At 40.0% G+C, this 24,449-nt stretch overlaps 1 protein-coding gene across 4 annotated transcripts in view; it reads left to right on the top strand.

Moving 5' to 3' along the window:
* The window catches only part of LOC117396811 (astrotactin-2-like), a 559,949-nt gene that overhangs the window by 382,492 nt on the left and 153,008 nt on the right, over positions 1-24,449 (top strand). For 3 of the 4 annotated variants that reach the window (XM_059005718.1, XM_059005716.1, XM_059005717.1), the window contains one exon: positions 18,337-18,602. In XM_059005718.1, coding sequence (XP_058861701.1) covers positions 18,337-18,602 — 266 coding nt within the window. Of the gene's footprint in view, positions 1-3,121; positions 3,246-18,336; positions 18,603-24,449 lie in introns of those variants that run through there. The other variant, XM_059005719.1, reaches the window with a different exon arrangement.

Genomic DNA, 24,449 nt, shown 5'->3' with positions numbered 1-24,449 from the left:
AGAAGGATTTATCTAAATCTGGCTCATGTGGAATTTCATTTCTCTATTTTCACATTTTGTAGTGAAGGCAGTCAAACTTGTTACACAGTTAGCACATTTCTTAATATTTTAAAAAAGCGCTTCAATCGATATCTTCAGGACAGCGCCTCAATTCCAGACTGGGTCATCTAATGGCAAACCAGGACTGGTTTATAAAACACAGACAGTATTGGGTCTCTCCCAGGCACAGACTGACAGCAGTGCTGGCAATGGAACATGAAACAAACAATGTGATTGGTCGAGCAAGGTTCCAGCTGTCCATATATTGGATGGATACAGACAGTTGGACCTTTATCACATATTAGAAATCACTGCACTGCCTCACAGAATGTACAGAATGTACAGTACCTGTAGCCATCTTGTTTACAGAGCTACAGTAGCTATACAACTGAGTGACCAACTACCAGCAAAAACACATTCTAAAAGTAGTTTGGATGAAGAGCAATTAAATGAACTGGAAGGTAGCAAATAAAAATGATCTAAAAATACTAAGGGATTTCTATGGACATGTAAGACATGCCCAAGGAGAAGAATATAACATTACAAGCTACATTATTCTCCATGCTGGAATAAACCACTATCTAAATGAAAACATACTTGGGGAATCTGTCAATATACACACTCACCCCGACTTCATCACTTTAAGTAATGTCTTTTTAGTGGTTTGTAAACGCGACCCCTCTTCGACACAGACCTTGAAAAAGTAATGAAATCTGAGACGCTATTGAATACATTTGTTTTCCTTCCATCCCTCTGTTCTTCTGAAACATCGTCTTTCACTGAGAGAAGAATTCAGCTTTACTTAGTGTGTAGCTCAAAGTTATAAATGGGACTACTTTTTTGGTCCCTTTATTGGCCTAAGGGTATTTAATAAAAAATAAAAGGTTCTTCGGGGTGTCCGTATACGTTGAATATACATTCTTCTCGAGGGTTGGAGGCACTCGGCTTCACCTCGTGCAGCACAACGCCCGAGATGTCCGTACATTTGATATATCATTTTCAAACATGATACACTAGGTCAGGGGTTCTCAATCTGGGGTTCACAGGGATGTCTGAAGGGGGTCGCAAAAGATTTAGAAGATTACATTTCATTTTTTTTTTTAATTAAAAAATGTTTTTTTAAAAATGTTTTGCCTTTATGCACATCAACTTACAAAAATAGCACGCCCTCCCTATAGTACTATTAATCAGTATGTTCTACTTTCTCCTCCTTCCTTATATCTGTGGGGCCCGCCTATATCTTAATGTAACCAGAAGTTACTTAGTTACAGATGTACTGCCGTTTTTGGAGGTTACTCGCTACACTGTGAAGGGTGAACGGTGAGTCTCTTTAGAATTGGGTCTGATAATGATGTGGTCCTTTCCTTGACATTTCTCACTGATTATTCAGGTAACCATGAAAGAGAGGAGTCAATCAATGAAGCAAAGAAGAGTTCAGCTCATAAGAAAACAGAATAAACGGAGTGACCGCTTTACAAACACAAGCTTATTTGTGGATGTCTCAGTATTGGCGAACTACATTGTGTAATAATATGGATCGGTTTTTGAAAAAGCCTGCTTCTAAGACGGCCAGTGAGGAATGTGAGCACGGAAGTCATGTTTCAAAAATATATTGAGCTGCGGTACATGTGCTGGATCCACTAACCCACAACTGCAGCGTGTTCTTTGTGGTGAAATACTTGCTCATGAAAGTATGAAGCCTTCAAAAATGCACCGTCATTTAAAAACCAAGCATCCTTCCCTGAAGGACAAACCCATTGTTTTTTTCCAGAGGAAGTTAGCGAATCTGAAAAAACAACAGGATGGCATTTTCAAGCACGCAGTGTGAATACTAAAGCTCTCTGTGTGTTCTACATGGTGGATTTAAGGATAGCAAAAAGCAGTAAGCCCCACACCACGGCTGACTCACTCATAGTGCCATGTCCTCTAGCATGGCAACCATTATACTGGGAACTGATTCCGCAAGTAAATTAAACGCTATACCCCTTTCAAACGATTCGGCTGTGCTGTGCATTCATGAAATGGCTGCTGATGTTCGGGAAAGTGAAAAACAGTGAAATTTTGCTGTCCAGCTCGATGAATTGACTGATGTGTCAGGGGCTGCACAACTCTTAGCTTTTGTAAGATACGCTTGTAACGGATCAGTGCAGGAGGATGTATTGTTTTGTCATCCACTTCCAGGTCGAGCTGCTGGGGAAAGCATTCATGACACTTCTGAGGCAGTTAAAGATGCTGGGCTGGACTGGGAACGGTGCACTGGGGTATGTACTGAGAGTGCAGAGCTATGACGGGAAAGAACAGTGGTCTGGTGACTCGAATTCAGCATGTTGCATGCAGTGCTACTTGGACTCATTGTTCAGTACATTGTGAAGCTTTAGCAGCTAAGAATGGTGAACTTCATCAAAGGTCGACCAACTAATGCATGTTTTCTGTGCTTTGCAAAGCAAAAAAAGTATGACAGCTTTCCCGTGGGAAGGTTTTGACACGTTGGTGGAGTCGAGACAAGAAGCAGTGGTTTTTTTGGAGAAACAAAGATTTCCTTATGCTGGACTTCTTCAAGATTCACAGTGGCTTTCAATGCTTGCTTATCTCGCGGATGTGTTTGATCGGCTCAGTGAGCTCAACAGAAGTTTACAGCAGGGTTCTCAACTCACAGCCCAACAACATTTGAATCTGGTGTTCACATGTACAGAATGGCAGTTTTGAAAGTTTCTCTCTGATGGCAGATTTCATGAAAGAATGAATTCTGGGAGTTGAAGATAAAGGACATCATCTTGTCACACAAGGCCTACAAAACCAGCTGCGGCATTATTTTCCTCAAGTTACAGCAACAGATAGCCTCTGGATAAGAAACCCATTTGATGAAGATGCTGTTAAAATGCAGCCTTGACCCCAGCAGTACAGGACAAGCGTGTGGATTTATCATGTGATAATACCCTGAAGCTCACTATTCCAAAACAATGACTTTGTGATTTTTGGTTATCTCTGGGTTTGGAATACTCAGAACTAGTATGTGAAGCCATGAAAGGGCTTATGACTTTTGCATCAACATGCCTTGGTGAGTCATTTTCGAATCTGGTTGCAGTCAAAAGTAAATACTGTAACCGTCTCAATGTTGAAGATGATCTGCAAATGTGTATTACCAGCACAGAGCCTCGTCTGGAAGTCCTTTGTTCAGAAAAGCAGGCGCACCCATCACACTGAAGGTAGGATATATTATAGATTGTAAACTTGGTTGCTTTTCTGCAAGGAGAATCCGCCTCTAACCAATACGTCTTCAGCAAGCGCATAAAAGCTCTGTGTGTTATTCTTCCATGTCGCTTCTTTTGTTTCGGCGGCTTAGTCAAGCGCTGGGAAGCTGAAATGGGAGTCGACCCCTTAGAGCCTGGAGGAAGGTCTGCCCTCAGCCACGGATTCCTTGAGGTTTCCCCCTAAAAAATGTAAAATATGTGAGTAGGGTTTTTTCCTTACCTGCGTGCTGAGCGGTTCGTATTTAGTTCTGCGGGGTGCGTGGTCAGGCTGGAGAGGCTGGGCTCTCTCCCCCAGTTTTTCCAGCACCCACGGACGAGGCCGGACAAATGTATCTTTCACTCGCACCCTGGGCGCCCATCACAGTCATTAAATCATCTGCATTTAATCATCCGTCCGCTCTAGCTCATCCAGAACTCCGCTGCTCACCTGGTGTTCTCGCTGCCTTGACCAGACTGCACCCAGCTACCTCCAGACCCTCATCTCTCCCTACACCCCCACTCGACCTCTCCGCTCCTCCTGCACTATAAGACTGGCTGTACCTCCTCTACGCTCCCCTGCCTCCAGAGCCCGCTCCTTCTCCACCCTCACCCCGCAGTGGTGGAATGACCTTCCAACAGATGTCAATAGAAATCATAAATGTGTTTAAAAATGTAGTTGTGTATGTTTAAAATTTACTTGCATGGAAAAAGGGGGTCCCAGACTGAAAAAGTTTGAGAACAACTGCACTAGGTTAAAGAAATATATTTTTCTGATAGTCTAGCATAGCCATGGTCATTTCACCTGGAGAGATGTATGATTTATTTTGTTAGCTAGAATTGTTATGCCTTTTTAAAGAGGCTTGCTTAGTTCAATAGTGGCAGAATGGTGGATTCTGAGTGGCTGCATTTAAAAAATATATATTTATCTGAAACATTTGAACCTTTTTTGTTCCATATTTCACCTGTAAGACCGTTTTTGTGGGTTTATTTCTATGAAAACTGAGTTCTTTTGGGTTTATTTATGACTTTGTTGGCTTTTCATGAATGAGTGGGCCATAATATCTTTCTCTTGGTCTTTTTTTCTCTTAATTCTGCAATCCCTCCAGCTCTGGGTTTGAGTTCATTTTCTCTTAATTATACAATCCCTCTAGCTCTGGGTTTGAGTTCATTCTTGGGTAGTCCAAACACAATTTCAACCACACTCAGTAGAATGGAGTGACCTTTACTTCCTGAAAGGTCAACATCTGTGTGAAGGGAAGCCCTTTCTATTTAACAGTTGCAGGGTGCCGGGGTGTACCACACACCAAAATGATTTTGGAAATTGATTTCCCATGAAGGTCTGTTATTGTTATTGCTCAAAGGTCACAGGGGTAAAGGATCAGTGCTGAAGAACACATGCATCGTACTGTGCCTAACCATAGACACTAATGCACTGAAATGTGCCTAACCACAGACACTCCATGTTCCATTTCTGTGAGGCTTACATTTTATACAAGTTCAGACATTGAATTATACTATAATTACCCCTGCTTGTTACGTGAGAAACAGAATTACACTTAGTATTTTCCTCTGTGATGTATTTGCCATTCCAAGAAAGCAGTGCCTTTGGTGTTAACATTGACATACCTTGTTTCAACATTCCTTTGTCTTTCTGTTAATAAGCTCACTTTGTCTGCAGAAAATGAATAAGAGATACGATCCAGACCTGCTTATGTCAATAGAAGAAATGCAGGTTGTATTTCAAAAATGATCCGAACAACACAAACTTTCAAAGCAAAAAAAAACAACACAGAATAAATGGCAGAATATGATCCAGTGGTATCTCCACACATTGATCAAAGCAGCTCGCTCTGGTTACACCACACCAAGGGTACAGGGATTTGAGGACAATGTGCTGCCCATTTGCATTTAAAACAAAGTGTCCTTTTTTTAGATAAAAGGTTGATGAATTTGATATTCTAAGGCATTTGGCTGATAAATGAAAAAAATTGACTTTACTGAAATGTTCAACAGGTGACTTTTGTTTCAATATCGTTAATTGTCTTTAGTGATTCTTATTTTAGTGTCAAACTGATAAAAACTGATAAAACATCCTACAACAAATATAGCCTCAACTGCTGCTTATCAGGGCAGTACCTTTTAACAGTTATATATATATATATATATATATATATATATATATCTCAATATAAAATCCCTGGTAAAAAAAACACATTTTGGGGGTAATCATGTAACCCTAATTATGCATCAATTGCCAAGCCATTTTGACTTGTAAGTGGGTTTGTGCTTTTCAGTTCAGTGTACTGTACGTGTTTATTTGGTAAGCTTCTGGTAGTTCATATTTATCCAGTTTTGGTTCCATTAGTTTAGACCTGTCATACAATAAACTAGGTCTGGTGACAAACTAAGGGAGTTCATCTAAAGGTGTCAATTTCTGTACAAAATTTAGCATTCCCCAAGGCATGCAGCCTTAAATGTGTCGGTTTGTGTGAGGCTGAAGATAATTCGGATCATTTCATTGACGTGTTGTGCTGTTCTTTCTTAATGAAAGCTAAGGCAGTTGGAAATGAATTGGGGGATTTGTGAACTTTGCTCATGTTTTTCTGTTGTTGTTGTTGTTGTTGTTGTTGTTGTTGTCGTCCATGACAGGTAGACAGGTAGTTTGGCAGACAGTATGGGCAGGACTATTCTCCCTCCAGGCCTTTCTGGTGAGACCTCAATATCAGATCCAGCTGTACATGAAACAGAGAGCATGTTAAAGCATGCAGGTTGAATTAGGTCCTCATTTAGTTTGGTGAGTTAGAACAGCAAATGAAGATGGCTGCTTTGGTTGGCAGTGCAGCTGCAAATAAAATAGCCTGATTGATTGCAGTGTTCTATTTTGAAGACACTGTTGCAGATACTTGGTGTCAAGTGGGCTTGTTATTTAAGGTTGTGTTGTGTGAGTGTGTGTGTGTGTGTGTGTACTTGTGTGTGTGTGTCTGTGTGTGTGTGTGTGTACTTGTGTGTCTGTACTTGGGGGGGGGTGTGTGTGTTGTGTGTGCATGTGTGGACTTGGGTGTGTGTGGGTGTGTACTTGGGTGTGTGTGTGTGTGTGTGTGTGTGTGTGTGTGTGTGTGTGTACTTGGGTGTGGGTGTGTGTGTGTGTGTGTGTGTGTGTGTGTGTTTGTGTGTGCTTGGGTGTGGGTGTGCGTGTGTGTGTGGGGGGGGATGTACATTAGGGATGTTCTGTAATACAAATTCATATTAGGATATGCACAAATAATGGTCTTCTTCCTAATATTAGTAATATCCGAATAGTGTCTTTCATTTTTACGAATATTAGGCAGTATTCGTTGCAAACAAAGTGTTTGAAATCAATGAGAATTGGTCTCTCATTTCAACCACGCCTCCCTCTGTGGTCTGTGACACTGGCAGCCAATCGGTGTGGGGAAGAAGGGTGGGGAGTCAGTAAAGTGTAATTGTGCTTAAATTTGTTTCACTGTGTCAAGAAAAAAGACTTAGAGCTTGCAGTCACTCCATGTGTTTAGAGCTTGCAGTCACCCCATGTGTTTAGAGCTTGCAGTCTCTCCATGTGTTTAGAGCTTACAGTCTCTCTATGTGTTTAGAGCTTGCAGTCACTCCATGTGTTTGGAGCTTGCAGTCTCTCCATGTGTTTAGAGCTTGCAGTCTCTCCATGTGTTTAGAGCTTGCAGTCTCTCCATGTGTTTAGAGCTTGCAGTCTCTCCATGTGTTTAGAGCTTGCAGTCACTCCATGTGTTTAGAGCTTGCAGTCTCTCCATGTGTTTAGAGCTTGCAGTATCTCCATGTGTTTAGAGCTTGCAGTCTCTCCATGTGTTTAGAGCTTGCAGTCTCTCCATGTGTTTAGAGCTTGCAGTCTCTCCATGTGTTTAGAGCTTGCAGTCTCTCCATGTGTTTAGAGCTTGCAGTCACCCCATGTGTTTAGAGCTTGCAGTCTCTCCATGTGTTTAGAGCTTGCAGTCTATCCATGTGTTTAGAGCTTGCAGTCTCTCCATGTGTTTAGAGCTTGCAGTCTCTCCATGTGTTTAGAGCTTGCAGTCTCTCCATGTGTTTAGAGCTTGCAGTCTCTCCATGTGTTTAGAGCTTGCAGTCTCTCCATGTGTTTAGAGCTTGCAGTCTCTCCATGTGTTTAGAGCTTGCAGTCTCTCCATGTGTTTAGAGCTTGCAGTCTCTCCATGTGTTTAGAGCTTGCAGTCTCTCCATGTGTTTAGAGCTTGCAGTCTCTCCATGTGTTTAGAGCTTGCAGTCACTCCATGTGTTTAGAGCTTGCAGTCACTCCATGTGTTTGGAGCTTGCAGCCTCTCCATGTGTTTGGAGCTTGCAGTCTCTCCATGTGTTTAGAGCTTGCAGTCACTCCATGTGGTATTTCTTTAGCATAGTGTAGTTCACAGTGCTGTTTTTATGTAGTACACAGCATTATGTAGTACACAGCAGCATAAAGGGTTAATGAAAAACACAGTTTAAGTCATTTATTTGTGTTTTATTTATCATATGTTAACATTATAGCAATTACAGGTTTGAAAACATTATTATTTTCAAAATCTGGTACCTGGGAAGGGGTTTCATTTTTACATCTGGAGTTGAAGTGGTTAAACAGTAAAGAAATGTACAAACTGTGTATTAAGGTAGCCCATTGTCATGAGGTGAGAGAACTGGAGGGTTCACCTGTTCCTGGGAGACAAGGGTACCCCAGAATGGAGGGTGCTATACAAAACCCCCTTAGGCAAGAGAGCAGGAGTGGAGGCTCTTGCATGGTATCCTGGCCACAGGCTGGCTCCTGCACAAAATCAGCCCTGACATCAAGTCATTTTGTGACTTCTGACAGCAGGAAAAGACTGTTTACCACACATAGAGTGACTGCAGGAGGCTGGAGCCCCTCTTCAGCCTCCTGCAGGAGTGAGTGGTGTGTGGGAGACGCTACTGGTTGGTCAGCGAGAAGAGAGAGCTCACTGTGATTTTATAGAAACACATATATTTTTTAATCATAGTTTCTCTCTCTCTCTCTCTCTCTCTCTCTCTCTCTCTCTCTCTCTCTCTCTCTCTCTCTCTGTAATGCTATTCTCGTGTTACTATGTGAGTAGAAAGGTCCCTTTTCATTAGAACACCTTTTTATTCAACGTCCAGAACAAAACGTACTACTGTTACAATCTAAATGCTTCTACTGTGAACATGCTTCTAAACCAAGCCATGGTCCTGCCAGCCTCAGCACAATGTTCTACTGCAACAATCTAATTGCTTCTGCTGCGAACATGCTTCTAAACCAAGCCATGCTCTTTCCAGCCTCATCAAAGTGTCTGGGGAAGATCTTTTCCACCTGCAAAAAGGATCAAATCTACTGCAGGATCCTGAATCAAGGTTGCCGACCATCCCTAAGTCAAATATTTATACTGACTGTAAATCTGTAAATATCAGTGGATCGAAATAAAGGCTGGTATACTTAGTATTGCTTTGCATGTTTTTACCAGTTAGCTTGAATGACACTTCCTTATGGGGTGGCAATGAAAAATATAAAAATAAGACTGCCAATTACCAATACTGTGCTGAAATTGATACACGTTCTTCAACCAAGTGGCCAAAGCACAGCGAGCTCGGGAGACATCGTTCAGCTTGCAATGCTTTTCCCACAGATAGCTCTTGGAAATATGCTGAATAGCCTAAAAATGGAATATATGAAGTACCAAGTGACTGACTTGACAGCTCTTAGACGGGATCTGGCGGCTGATTAATACTGGCACAAGCAGAGAGCCACGTTGTCCTACACTGGCCAAGCTTGCCATTAATATGCTGGCTTTGCCACAAAGTACTGCAGAATTAAAACAAGTTTTTCTCAGATGATCCTTGTAAGAACAGACATAATAAAGTCAACTATCGACAGACATTCTGGATTGGATTCTGACTATCAAGACTGCTGTTAAAAACAGCACCAGCTTCAGACCAACGAAGCAAATGATCCAGCCTGCAGTCCATGTATGAGCATAACAAGTAAATAACAAAAAATAATTTGTTTGTTTGTTTTTTTATGATATCAGTAAAAAAAAAAAAAGCCATTGTACAGGAAGTCTGTATGTCAGTAAAAACAAAAATGGCAACCCTGCCATAAATATAATATTGGCCTGTCTCGTTCATTTTACATCATAACCCACGGAAATATTCCACTGCAAAGACCTGAAGACTAGTTAGGTAAAGATGCACAGGTTTAGCAGCAGAAATTGTACAGTACTAGGGCTATTCTCTTCACTGCCAGTGAAGCAGCACTTTTATTTATATTTAATTGTCAGTCTTAATTATGATTTTATTATAATGCTGTATAATGCAAGCTGCAGTAATACATAGCTGAACTAAATATAATAGTTTTCTGAATTAGCAGACAAGCGACTGCAGTAGGTTTTAATAGTGTTTAATCAGGTTATTTACAGTATTCAAAACGTTAAGTGAAGAAATCTTCTTTGTAAAACACTATATGTGTAATAATCATGTGTGACAGCTTGGAGCTCATCTGTGCAATGCAGTGCAATGCAATGCCACGTGAACTGCATGCATCCAACAGCAGCCGTGTCAGCGTTAAATACAGTAGCTAAAATACATCACTGTGCAATACAGTATAAAATAAAATCACTGTGCAATACAGTATAAAATAAAATTACTGTGCAATACAGTATAAAATAAAATTACTGTGCAATACAGTATAAAATAAAATCACTGTGCAATACAGTGTAAAATAAAATCACTGTGCAATACAGTATAAATACATCACTGTGCAATACAGTGTAAAATACATCACTGTGCAATACAGTATAAAATAAAATCACTGTGCAATACAGTATAAAATACATCACTGTGCAATACAGTATACAATAAAATCACTGTGCAATACAGTATAAAATACACCACTGTGCAATACAGTATAAAATACATCACTGTGCAATACTGTATAAAATACACCACTGTGCAATACAGTATAAAATAAAATCACTGTGCAATACAGTATAAAATAAAATCACTGTGCAATACAGTATAAAATACACCACTGTGCAATACAGTATAAAATACATCGCTGTGCAATACTGTATAAAATAAAATCACTGTGCAATACAGTATAAAATAAAATCACTGTGCAATACTGTATAAAATACACCACTGTGCAATACAGTATAAAATAAAACCACTGTGCAATACTGTATAAAATACATCACTGTGCAATACAGTATAAAATACATCACTGTGCAATACAGTATAAAATAAAATCACTGTGCAATACAGTATAAAATAAAATCACTGTGCAATACAGTATAAAATACACCACTGTGCAATACTGTATAAAATACATCACTGTGCAATACAGTATAAAATACACCACTGTGCAATACTGTATAAAATACATCACTGTGCAATACAGTATAAAATAAAATCACTGTGCAATACAGTATAAAATAAAATCACTGTGCAATACAGTGTAAAATACATCACTGTGCAATACAGTATAAAATACATCACTGTGCAATACAGTGTAAAATAAAATCACTGTGCAGTACAGTATAAAATACACCACTGTGCAATACAGTATAAAATAAAACCACTGTGCAATACTGTATAAAATACATCACTGTGCAATACAGTATAAAATACATCACTGTGCAATACAGTGTAAAATAAAATCACTGTGCAATACTGTATAAAATATACCACTGTGCAATACAGTATAAAATAAAACCACTGTGCAATACTGTATAAAATACATCACTGTGCAATACAGTATAAAATACATCACTGTGCAATACAGTATAAAATAAAATCACTGTGCAATACAGTATAAAATACACCACTGTGCAATACAGTATAAAATACATCGCTGTGCAATACAGTATAAAATAAAATCACTGTGCAATACAGTATAAAATAAAATCACTGTGCAATACAGTATAAAATACATCACTGTGCAATACAGTATAAAATAAAATCACTGTGCAATACAGTGTAAAATACATCACTGTGCAATACAGTATAAAATACATCACTGTGCAATACAGTATAAAATACATCACTGTGCAATACAGTGTAAAATAAAATCACTGTGCAGTACAGTATAAAATACACCACTGTGCAATACAGTATAAAATACACCACTGTGCAATACAGTATAAAATACATCACTGTGCAATACAGTATAAAATACACCACTGTGCAATACAGTATAAAATACATCACTGTGCAATACAGTATAAAATACATCACTGTGCAATACAGTGTAATATAAAATCACTGTGCAATACAGTGTAAAATACATCACTGTGCAATACAGTATAAAATAAAATCACTGTGCAATACAGTATAAAATACACCACTGTGCAATACAGTATAAAATACATCACTGTGCAATACAGTATAAAATACATCACTGTGCAATACAGTATAAAATACATCACTGTGCAATACAGTGTAAAATACATCACTGTGCAATACTGTATAAAATACATCACTGTGCAATACAGTATAAAATAAAATCACTGTGCAATACAGTGTAAAATACATCACTGTGCAATACAGTATAAAATACATCACTGTGCAATACAGTGTAAAATACATCACTGTGCAATACTGTATAAATACATCACTGTGCAATACAGTATAAAATAAAATCACTGTGCAATACAGTATAAAATACACCACTGTGCAATACAGTATAAAATACACCACTGTGCAATACAGTGTAATATAAAATCACTGTGCAATACAGTGTAAAATACATCACTGTGCAATACAGTATAAAATAAAATCACTGTGCAATACAGTATAAAATACACCACTGTGCAATACAGTATAAAATACATCACTGTGCAATACAGTATAAAATAAAATCACTGTGCAATACAGTGTAAAATACATCACTGTGCAATACAGTATAAAATACATCACTGTGCAATACAGTATAAAATACATCACTGTGCAATACAGTATAAAATACATCACTGTGCAATACAGTGTAAAATACATCACTGTGCAATACAGTATAAAATACATCACTGTGCAATACAGTATAAAATAAAATCACTGTGCAATACAGTATAAAATACATCACTGTGCAATACAGTATAAAATACATCAGTGTGCAATAAAGTATAAAATACATCACTGTGCAATACAGTATAAAATACATCACTGTGCAATACAGTGTAAAATACATCACTGTGCAATACAGTATAAAATACACCACTGTGCAATACAGTATAAAATACATAATTGTGTAATAATTCCTAATTCTGTTTACCATCAACAAAGCACTGTGGTAGTATACCATATATATTGTACAATTTTAGGGTATTGTTTTAAAATAAAAATAAAAATCAGATTGTCTTTAAAAAAATGTGAAAATTGCTATGCCTTCTTTCAGCTTTTGGTCATAGTGAAATATACCATTTTAAATACAATTTAAGTAATTTTAAAGCATTCTGTGAAAGGAAGTGGTTTTTTTTGTGAATTACAATATGTTTCATGATGTATAAATATTAAGGTCCATGGTATTTTTCCACGGCATGGTAACTGTCAAAACATTTTATTCTGGCCCATCCCAAACATTACATGGTTATAGAGAGTTAAACCTTACCTTAACTTTCCTGTGGTTTCGATCATATGGAATTTGAGTAAAGAAACAGCAGTAAAACTGAGTCCAGTAGACCAAAATACTGTAGTAGATATTATTATTATTATTATTATTATTATTATTATTATTATTATTATTATTATTATTAATAATAATAATTTGGGCTTATGTCTGTGGGTGTTCCATTGCTTAGAAGATGTTTAGCCAATCACGCCCATTGTTTGAATTGCGTACAATATGATTTGCCAGTCCTTGATTTCCTTGACATTATTCACTGCTATAGGTAGCATGGTGCTGAACGGACAGCGCTGCTTTGTACTGCACTGCTGTATTACACAGTGGGAGTTCCCATTGCAGAGTCAGGTTTGATCTACCCTTACCATGCATGTACTTAAGAGCAAATAAAGTGATACTTCATTGTGTGGTTTAAGTTACTGTAAACTCATGTTTAGAGAATGGCTTACACTGGAACATGTGTTTGTGTAAAGTTTTAGTTGTTGATAATTATAAACTCATGTTTAGAGAATGGCTTACACTGGAACATGTGTTTGTGTAAAGTTTTAGTTGTTGATAATTATAAACTCATGTTTAGAGAATGGCTTACACTGGAACATGTGTTTGTGTAAAGTTTTATTTGTTGATAATTTGAAGCTTTGAATGTTGTGTTCTGTGCGCAAACAAACAGATCTGGAACAGAGGGTCTGTTTCAGGTCTTGAACAAATGAAACTTATATTGATCCTGGAATAGTTTACTACCTGTATGGATATTGAATGTTACCTGTTTTATTTGTATAAATCTTGTTTGATGTTTCTGATAGTAATTGTTATTTACCAGTCTTTCTATGTCCTAAGGCAGATTCTGAGAAGACTCCACAGGGATTCATTTCTGAAGTGAGGTGGATTTAGATATCACCACTAACTGTATTTTCTGCAGCTCTGAGTTAGTATATGGAAAATCACTGCGCAAAACCACAGCTACAGAAAGGGCAGATAACACAGTTGCACACTCTTAGTACTCATTTTTCAAACCAACGCACTTCAACACTATTATTATTATTATTATTTTTTAGAAGCAGACCCATAGTTGAAAAGGACAATTTTGTTTCTGGAATAAACAGAGTGCCTGGTAAATAATGATGTAAGCTGAAAAAACTATAGAGAGTGCAAGCAATCACATATAATATGATAAGAAATTAAATAAATGTGTGTTCATAAATATTATAAGCCTGTCAGATGAATAGAACGGGAATGCTGTCTTCTGATTGGTTGCTGTAGAGGGTGTTAATGGCCAGGAAATGCCCTCAGAATGTCCACACAACCATCACCGACAAAATCAATAACTCAAATATTGAATTCCTTTCTTTTAAGAATAAGTGAATTTGTTTAATAATACTGTTAGTTATAGAATCAGTTTGTTATATTTACCTATTTAAAACTGTAACCTTTCTTTTCAAAAAAGCAGACAAAACACAACGGTCTTAAATGTTTTCCCTGTCTTAAATAAATTAAAAATTAAACTGTATGTTGATTTTTTTTATCGTTTGGTTTGTTTGTTAAGAAAACATTTTTCCCTTCGCTATTCACAGGCAGAATTATACCGTCGAAAAACCGCTGCAGCAACACTGCAGGACATATAGGAAAAAAAGAAAAATCATAATGTTACTGCTGTTAAAACCATAAAGACGGTTTATAATAGCAATAATGACCTCCAGGCAGAGCATTTCTGGGCCTTCAACTCTCGCAGCCAGAGCACTAATGGCCAGGAAATGCCCTGCCTGTCGGTCATTACTGCTTAAATAATATGAAAATGTAGAAGTATTGAACAAACTGACAGACATGCTCTAATAAATAACATAGAGAGGTCAGGGCTTATTTCTGAAATGCGATTTTTCTAGTGCTGTTAAGCACAGTGATTTTAAGTAAACCCATTAAGATGATTCTGATTTCATGACAGATTGAAGAGCAGTTGTCCACGGACAGAGGAAGACGAATAGTGTTTTCTACAGACTTCAGCTGTGTCAAAGAGTGGGATTGGAAAACATTGAGTCATCCAAACATTTATCACTCATTTTAAACTCTTCTAAATGTAAGATTTAGGCTTTACTTTCCTCTGTTATTCAGCCGTGATTAAACACAACCCTTCAGTGCTTTAGACTCACCATATTAATAATGCATCGTCTGTCTCCAGATTAAAAACAGCTTGTTGGTTGGATGTAAAGGATTAAGGAGGAACGCAGACCTGAAGAAGACATGTTCCAGACTGAAGCTGTACGTCTACAGATGAATAACATGTAAAAGAATCGATGATATTGGTAATTGTTATCAACTGAGCTCCAGTGATGAGTCATGTGGTAAATGTGTTGCGTTAGACAAAAGGATGAGACACTGGGGTCTGGCTGTGCAATTCTCTCAGCTTTTTATTATGTGTATTTGTATGTGTATGTCAATGGTTATTAGTACATTTTTCAGCGCAATTGCCACTTTGGCTACCCTGCTGTTTGATGGAGTGTTCCCATTAGGAAATCTTCCGGGATCCTTACCCTTTGAAATAAAACTGAACCTGTTACCAGTGAACTACTCTGCTAGTCTTTACCCTGGAATATTAGGGAGGCATTCAAAAATGTGGGTGAGAAAAAGAAATAGTAGTTATTGCTGTTTAAATGTGGAATGGAAAACGACATCTCCCAGAATGCCACAGCTATCCCAGAACACGGATTTACTGACAACCAGTTCAGCTAATACGCCCCTTCGTAATTTAACAAGCCAGGCAGGACAGGTTTCAAAGACAATAGCTGTCTGTGTGAAGGCAATGGCTTGTGTATAGACTTGAATATGTGTACGTTAAAACAAAGTATATCAAATCTGTGCTTTGTGAATAATATTAATTAGGGGTCCTGTTAATTTTAGTGAGCGTTCCAAAACAGGAGCTAGGATTCATTTTAGTTTTTGTATTGTTTGTTAAAAAGCAGTGTCCCCACTGGAATAGGGGCACGGCGGAGCAAATAATCATACAGGTACCGTCCTGCTTAAAACAAATAATCATACAGGTACCTTCCTGCTTAAAGCAAATAATCATACAGGTACCGTCCTGCTTAAAGCAAATAATCATACAGGTACCGTCCTGCTTAAAACAAATAATCATACAGGTACCGTCCTGCTTAAACTCCTCCCTTGTTGTCGAGAGTGCTTTATCCACCAAAGACAGTGCTGGAGACCCAGAACAGTTACTGTATAAAGAAGCTTTGTCACAATTATTACAGTTTTACCATTCATGTAGTTGCCTAATCGAGATCCCTTTATGTTCACATTTATTTTTGCAAACTGCATTTGATGTTGTTGTTGACCACTACGGTGAGACATTCAGGTTCTCAGCTAATGTTACAGAGCCATTACCACATCTTTTACATTTCTAGGCTTCATATAATAAATTTCAGAGGTTATCATAAACAAATGTAATATACAATCTCTGGCCACTTTAATAGGGCCTGTACCTAATATCGGAATGTTGAATTGGGCTGCTGTTTGGCCTGATCACAGCCCACAGCCTTGACAGGACGTGCTGGAAGGTGTCCTGAGGGGTGCTGATCACAGCCTTGACAGGACGTGCTGGAAGGTGTCCCGAGGGATGGTGATCACAGCCTTGACAGGACGTGCTGGAAGGTGTCCCGAGGGATGCTGATCAAAGCCTTGACAGGACGTGCTGGAAGGTGTCCCGAGGGATGCTGATCACAGCCTTGACAGGACGTGCTGGAAGGTGTCCCAAGGGATGCTGATCACAGCCTTGACAGGACGTTCTGGAAGGTGTCCCGAGGGATGCTGATCACAGTCTTGACAGGACGTGCTGGAAGGTGTCCCGAGGGATGGTGATCACAGTCTTGACAGGACGTGCTGGAAGGTGTCCCAAGGGATGCTGATCACAGCCTTGACAGGACGTGCTGGAAGGTGTCCCGAGGGATGCTGATCACAGTCTTGACAGGACGTGCTGGAAGGTGTCCCGAGGGATGCTGATCACAGCCTTGACAGGATGTGCTGGAAGGTGTCCCGAGGGATGCTGATCACAGTCTTGACAGCACGTGCTGGAAGGTGTCCCGAGGGATGCTGATCACAGTCTTGACAGGACGTGCTGGAAGGTGTCCCGAGGGATGCTGATCACAGCCTTGACAGGACGTGCTGGAAGGTGTCCCGAGGGATGCTGATCACAGTCTTGACAGGACGTGCTGGAAGGTGTCCCGAGGGATGCTGATCACAGCCTTGACAGGATGTGCTGGAAGGTGTCCCGAGGGATGCTGATCACAGTCTTGACAGCACGTGCTGGAAGGTGTCCCGAGGGATGCTGATCACAGTCTTGACAGGACGTGCACTTGACAAGCCTCTCTAGCTGTCTTTCCCTTTGCACTGCTTGCAGGCACACCTGTCTCTCTTGGCGACCACTTTGCCTTCGTTTTCCTATTGCTGATCAGCTCTGATGACTTGGAGCAGCCTAACCAACATGCCTGGGCTTGTTACTGTGGGATGTGCTTGGTGTGTACCCACTACCATGCCTCTTTCTAGTGCTTTTAAATACTGGCTTTTTCTGTTTGACTGTTTGCAACTGTGTTGCACCCATAGCTATATAGTGCTACAGGGATCACATGTCTCATCACATGATCAACCTAGTTTGCATCTCTAACTAAGGGTGATGTTTGTCAATTCCAAGAAATGCAGTTCTAGCTATAATAAAATGTGAGATGTGAAGTCATCTTCCTGTCTGATGACGCCTACTGAACTACAATCTCTGCTTATTCTAGTCCTTAACCTGGTATGAGCACCAGCCCCATTAAACACTCTTTATTCAGCAGTTTCAAAGCTATCACATGCCCAGAAAACTCTCTCCAGCTGCATACTGAAGGCTGGTTTTAATGTTACCTTTAAAACATGTGGCAATTCAGCAGTCTCTCTTTTTAAACTTGTGTACCTCATTCTCCAGCTGGTGTCTGCCAGCTCAGCTGTCGTGTTTCATGGACACAGAAAGGCTACACGTAGACAGCACTGTGGATACATCCTTGGTTGGAAACTGTATTGGCCCCCAGACCCAAATCCAATCAGGGATTAATGCTACTGATGCTTATTGACCCCTTCATGAGATATATTGTGACAAGAAAGACATTGACTTAGAAACGTTTTCTCAATTTGTATCCCTTTTCTTTACTGAAAGTAAAATATGTAATCTGTCTAACTGAAAGATATTAACAATATTACACTTGTAATACATATGAAAAAGATATAGCTGTTATAAACTATACCTTTCAGGCATTGTGTGATTATGACGCCCCTCTGAATGTGCCTGCACTGGTTTACATGTGTATTCATGACTAAATTACCCAGGCTTAGGCTGCACCAAGTGTCCTGGATGGCTTGTAAAGACCTCCTTGTTCATGGTCTTCAGCTGGGTGTCCATTCTACTTTCAGAAACCACCGAACTGGGGAGCAGGAAGGAGATGAGATCCATGCCCTTCATCACCTACCTGTCCGGGCTGCTCTCTGCACAGCTGCTGTCTGACGAGCAGCTCATCTCGGGTGTGGAGATCCGCTGCGAGGAGAAGGGCCGCTGCCCGGCAACATGCCACCTGTGCCGCCGGCAGGGCAAGGAGCAGGTCAGCCCATCCCCGGTGCTGCTGGAGATCACCCGCGTGGTGCCCCTCTACACCCTCATCCAGGACAACGCCACCAAGGAGGTAGGGCCACTCCACTGCGCTGCCTTGCAAACCGGGATTCTTTCAGTGCTGCAGTAGCTTTGCAAAAAGACTACCTTAGTATATCTGTTTCACAATCTTATTCTATAAGTTAATGCATTGTGTGCTGGTTGTCTTTTACATAAGTTCATATGTACAGTTGATCCTGTCTCTCTTTAATAATGTCTTGGGAGCACTTTGAGTGGGGAAAAAGGAGAGCATAGCAGAGCCTTCATCGACAGGCACTGTAGCTTCATAGTGTAAGGTTAAGTAGGAGGCTGGAGTTAGCGCAATAATACAAAGTGACCTGGTAATACCTTAAAACAATTGTAATTCATGTTAAATATCGCCTGGTGAGCATTCATTGATATCTTCTAATGAATTATTCATTTATGCTGAATACGAACAGCGGATCCTCACAGGATTCATTGCTAGGTAATGAATGAAATCTGCCTGGATATATGATTCAGTGAATTTCAGGTACGCGTCTATTATTATTTTACTAGAAATACATCCTTTAAAAAAACTTTTTTCATCCATTTTTTTTTTCAGAAAGGAAGAAAAGCACCCAGTAAAGTTACCTAATCATAAATAAATGAGCCACACTTTTCATCAGGGGCTTATAGGTGGCCGTAAGTTGTTTATTTGATGTTTTTTCCCCATCAAGAAAAAAACCTGCTAATGACAACCTTGCAGGGGTGACGTGTGTTTTGGCTGGCACAGCAGAGTAATGTTAGAATTGCTTCTACAGAATGCCCTTGATCAGCACAGCCTGCATGTCCTTTTCCTGACCTTGCTGTTTGCAGAACAAGTGTATTTATTGGTATGCAGACACCATGTCTGCTGTATATTTCTTTTAAAATGATTTAAGGTTGTATTATTGCCATGGTCACATTAACTTGATAACAAGTAATATAAAATGACCTTTTCAGTGACAAAGAGGTTTGTTTTAGCTGCACTGATATTTAAAAAGAACCATTAGTGTAATGTGAGGACCAGGTGGGTGTGTGAGCCAGCTGCCAAATGAGGCTATGCGTCTCCAACAGATCAAAGATCATACTTTGTCTACTTATAAAAAAAGAATTATTAATATGTAGTCATGACCTACGCCAGCTTAAAGAGATTAAGCAACTCTACTGTAAATCGCCAGGTATATTTTTTAATCTTTGGTGGAGAGCAACTCAGATACCAACAGCAATGGAGCAACACTCAGGCTGCATGATTGCTATCAAAATATGTTTTATTTATTTCCAAAACAAATCAAAACAGCAATATAAGTTACCAATAAAAACTACTAAAACAGGAGATTCCATTTTTCTTTCAAATGCATCCATTACACAATAAAAATCACCATAAGCATGTATAATAGGTGATTTCACCTCCTTACCGTCTACACAAATGTGTCTCAGAGTGGTGATAGCGCTGTTTTAACTATTAGATCATTTGATCTAATAGTTAATAATTTAACTATTAGATCAAATCTCCCCTCTCTCAAGAGCACCACCAGACCTTCCCTCAATGATAAAACACACTAAATAAAGTATTTTCTTTTAAAAGCAATAGGAAAATTGAGAGGCTATTAAACAAACATAAAAAATGGGATATCCAGAGAGGTCCTCGCTCCTAGTATCAGTCGTGCAGCTGGATCCAATAGCAGCACCGCACTCGCATCTGTCCCTCTCCCCTCTGGTAGTTCAAACTCTAAAAATTAAAACAACAAATGGGTCTAAATCATGGGGAACGCAAGCTGTATGAACATAAGGAGAGGCAAGGAAATGCACAACCACACAGCAGAGTATACTGTAACAATGTACTGTACTTTGTCAGGGGAGCGAATCTCTCCATCGCTTCCCCTACTAGCAGTAATCAGCCCGTCATGCAGTCAGCAGTCTCCCTGGGACAATCTCTCTCTCCGATATGCTTGGGTTCTTTGACTTAATCCGCTCGCGCTCACTGCAGTCTCGTCCTTTTGTTTTCTTGCTGCTCTCTGTGCTTGCATTTCCCTTTCCTGTGCTCTCCTTGTTCTCGTTTCCTCTCTGTGTGTCTCGCTTTCCTCTCTTTTCCTTGCTTTTTCTACCTCTCGTCTGGTAAACCTGCTAGCTTTTTAAGCTATGCGAGCAGGCAGGCACTCATTAGTCTCAGGTGTCGGTCCTTAATCAATTTCAGTTGCAGGGGTGTGATTAATAAAAGTCAAAACACACAAATTATATAGAAAAAACACCACAAATAATTCAAAAATGAAACAAATAAACAAGTCGTGACATAAACAGGTGCAAATATTTTAAAGTGCAATAATATACCATTAAATAAAGAATGCAAACAAGCCCAATTCACTACTAAAAGTGCACCCTGCAACAGGTGTAGTCTGCTGTCTGGTGATAGTGTATAGGAACACCTGCAAGTCAAGTGCAGTATCCCCAGCATATCATATTGACTTATTAAGCACATCTTCTATCAGCTAAAAAATCTTAAAAATGCACCAGATAAAGTTCATAAGCAACAACAAAACTATTTCCCCCTCTGTATTTGTCTTTTTTCTTTTAAATCCTGCATGAGAAATACACCAACCACCACAACGTGTTTGTCAGGATTCCAGTTCCTCTTATCTAGTGTATCCCTCACACAGCATCGTTCTCAAGTTCAAAAACAACAACACATTTTATGTGATTTACAACAAGTTAACCCGTTGTGTGTCGGGAGTCTCTTATTATATCAGAAATCATTTTTTGGTCCCAAACTATACAAGAAGACATCTCAATAAGAAACACCCGACACACCACATAGTAACTTAATACTAAGTCGTTGTTGCTGTGTTTTGTATGTACAGAAGCCATGCTGAAAACACACCGTCATCCAAAGCGTTCCTTGTACGCATGTCTTCCTGTGTAACGGGCACTGACTGAAAGGTCTCTACCTCTCTTACACTTTGAGAAGAACTCCTACATAAAGACACTGACTATAACAAAGTAACAAGAGCAGCAAATCCTGATGTGCGCATGATCAGGGTGCTGATAACAGCACAGCATCTCAAGCACAATCGCAATAATGAGCTTACAGCAACTCTACACTTCCATTACTGCCACAAGTTAGGATACTCTAATGGCTTAAGCGTATTAAGCATTTTCTGTTATATTCATTATGTCGTCATTGAATATTTTATTATACATAATGGTATGTCTTTCATTTTCTACTTTGGCAGGAAATTGAATGGAATTATTATCTCCCAGTCCTGGTAATTTGACATTTTACATTGTTGTCAACCCCCAAGCTACTGTTTGAGGCAAATGGCTATTAAAACCATTTGTGTTTAATTACATTTCCCTGATGCTTATGGAAACAAAGCCTTTTGTACAGTGACACAGACTAATCATGTTTCTATTTTCCTTTCACTGGATCAAGTTTTTAAAAAGCTAATATAATGAATACAGCTGTCAGGCCACAATTGGACTTTTTCTCAAACAGGGGAACACACATAGTTCAATTGACATACACTTTCTCCAGTCTTTGATGAACACCTATTTTATATTAAAGTAAAGAAATAGCCAAGAAATATGTTCTTTAAATACAGCATTCCAAACTGTGTTGTTTAAGCGATAGTGCCCGTCGATGAAGACTCTACCATGTGGTGTTTAACCGAGACTGGAGTTCTGCGTCCCGAGCCGAAGGTGAGAGTGCTAACCAAAGTCAAGGTCAACTACCACAGGGTAGAGCCTTCATCCATTTAAAAAAGGCCTATGCGGTGGAAGCGCAAGTCATACGCCTGGCCAACACAGCAAGCATCCACCTGGATGGCATACTGCAGTCGGTGCTGTCCCTGAACCGGTGGCTTCAGAGCAGAGCCTAGTATAAGGCACACTGCTCCAGAGTTCCGGCTGCCAAGGACAGGCCTTGGGCCAGAGCCTGGCAAGTCTGGTAGTAGCTCGCGGGCAGCTTTGGCTGTCTCAAGCAAGGGTCCATTATGCGGACAAATCGGCCTTGCTGGACATGCTGATATCTCCCAGCCATACCTTTGGGCCAGTGGTGGAAGAGATACTACATCGCTCCCACCAAGAACATGAGGCATCTCGGCAGGTAGCCTCTATGCTCCCTTCCCATGCTCCGATGCAGGACAGGATGAGACACTGGCACCCACGCATGGCACGCACGGTGACTTGGTCGGTCCCGATCCCCACTGCCCTGCTTGATGACCTGAGGCATCGCCTTCAGGATTCCGCGGCAGCAAACAGCCGGGCCTACCCGCAAGGACGGCCCTAACGCCCCAGGCAGACCCCGCAGCAGTCTCTGCCATTGCCTCAGCAGCCCAAGCAGGGCCCCTGAAGGCTTGCGGCCTCAGACCGACCCTTTTACACAACACCAGCTGGGCACCTTGGACACTTTTCTTGAATTTTCTTCATCAATTTCTGTCCGCAATTCCATCAAAGTGACCTCTCCCAGGTCCATTCCTATGATTCTTATAGAAATCCCCAAAAAATCTGGTGTGGGGGTGGGGGGGGGGGGGGGGGGGTTCTTAACCCATAGAGCACAGGGGAGGCAAACTATATATTATATACTATATAACTCGACTTTTTTTGCTCTGTGTAAACACACTATTATTCTATGTTTTGTTATGGTTTTGCCTATAAACCAAATTTAAAAACAAAAAAAGAAAGGAAAGTCATTCATAAGACGCAAACATTAAAGTCCAACATTAAAAATAAATAAATAAATAAAAACCCACAATAAAACTGCCCCTGCACCCCACATACACCACCCCCTGTTCACTGCACCCCACGCACACCACCCCTCCCAATCCCCAGTATGCCACTTATCACCACACCCCCCCCAGGATGCACCGTTAGATCTATGCACACGCACTCACCCTCACACATTGCCTGTCCCTTCACTTGCTCCTGTCAGATTTTTCCAGGACTGCCAGGAACACACTGCTCCACTGCTCCAAACCTCTACCCAGGAGCCTCTGCCTCTACCTGAGGCCATGCCCTCCACCTCTGCTAAATCCCTCCAAATATATAAAAAAAGCTTTTCTTATAGCATAATATAATATTGCAGTTTAATAAACGTTCTTTTGGTTTACATTTGTAGTTTTTTTTTTTTAAATACATTATCATATGTAAACACACCTAATGTTTTTGATAGCCTATTTCAAAGTGCAATGTAATGCTTAGGACATGTTCGAATGTGGGAATATACAGTATCATGTAATAATTATTCTGGCACAGTTTGTGCATAGCATATATTTGTATACTCACCTACATAAAATGTTACTGGGTGATTTGCTGGTGTTTTCTGCTGGCCCTGGGAATAGGCTTACACATCCTCCTCACCCTCAGACCCATCACCTCCTGCTCCCTCATCACCAGGATCATGCTGCTCCCCAGCAACTGGCTGTTCTGGTTGGCCTCTTGTGGCTTCACATGTACCCGCATGGACCTCTCAGAACTACATTTCCCATCATCTTCCTGCTTACTGGTAAATCCATCTCAGTTACATATGTGAGCAGGAGGATGATGGGAAATGTTGTTCTGAGAGGTCCATTCGGGTACATGTGAAGCCAGGGAGGCAGGGAATGCAACTTAAAAGTTTAAAAAAGTGGTTAAAATGTAAAAGAACAATAAAAAATTAAAACAATACACACTTATTACACTAATAAATGAACAAAGACAACCTGTCAGTTGTTAACAGGTCGCTGTGGGTACACCGTTAAAACTAATTAATTTTTAAAAGGAATCTCAGGGTGGAACTATTATTCTGTCTCTGTGTATTTGCTTCTCTCTCTGCTTCTCACAACAACAAGCACCCTGTCACTGGTCTTTAGCTCGTCCCACTCCACGGCCAATCACCAGCAGGTTC

The sequence above is a fragment of the Acipenser ruthenus genome, chromosome 31, assembly GCF_902713425.1.
Source record: "Acipenser ruthenus chromosome 31, fAciRut3.2 maternal haplotype, whole genome shotgun sequence".
In the NCBI taxonomy this organism is placed as follows: domain Eukaryota; kingdom Metazoa; phylum Chordata; class Actinopteri; order Acipenseriformes; family Acipenseridae; genus Acipenser; species Acipenser ruthenus.
Note: the sequence above shows the minus strand (reverse complement) of the source record. Positions and strands in the feature narration are given on the sequence as shown.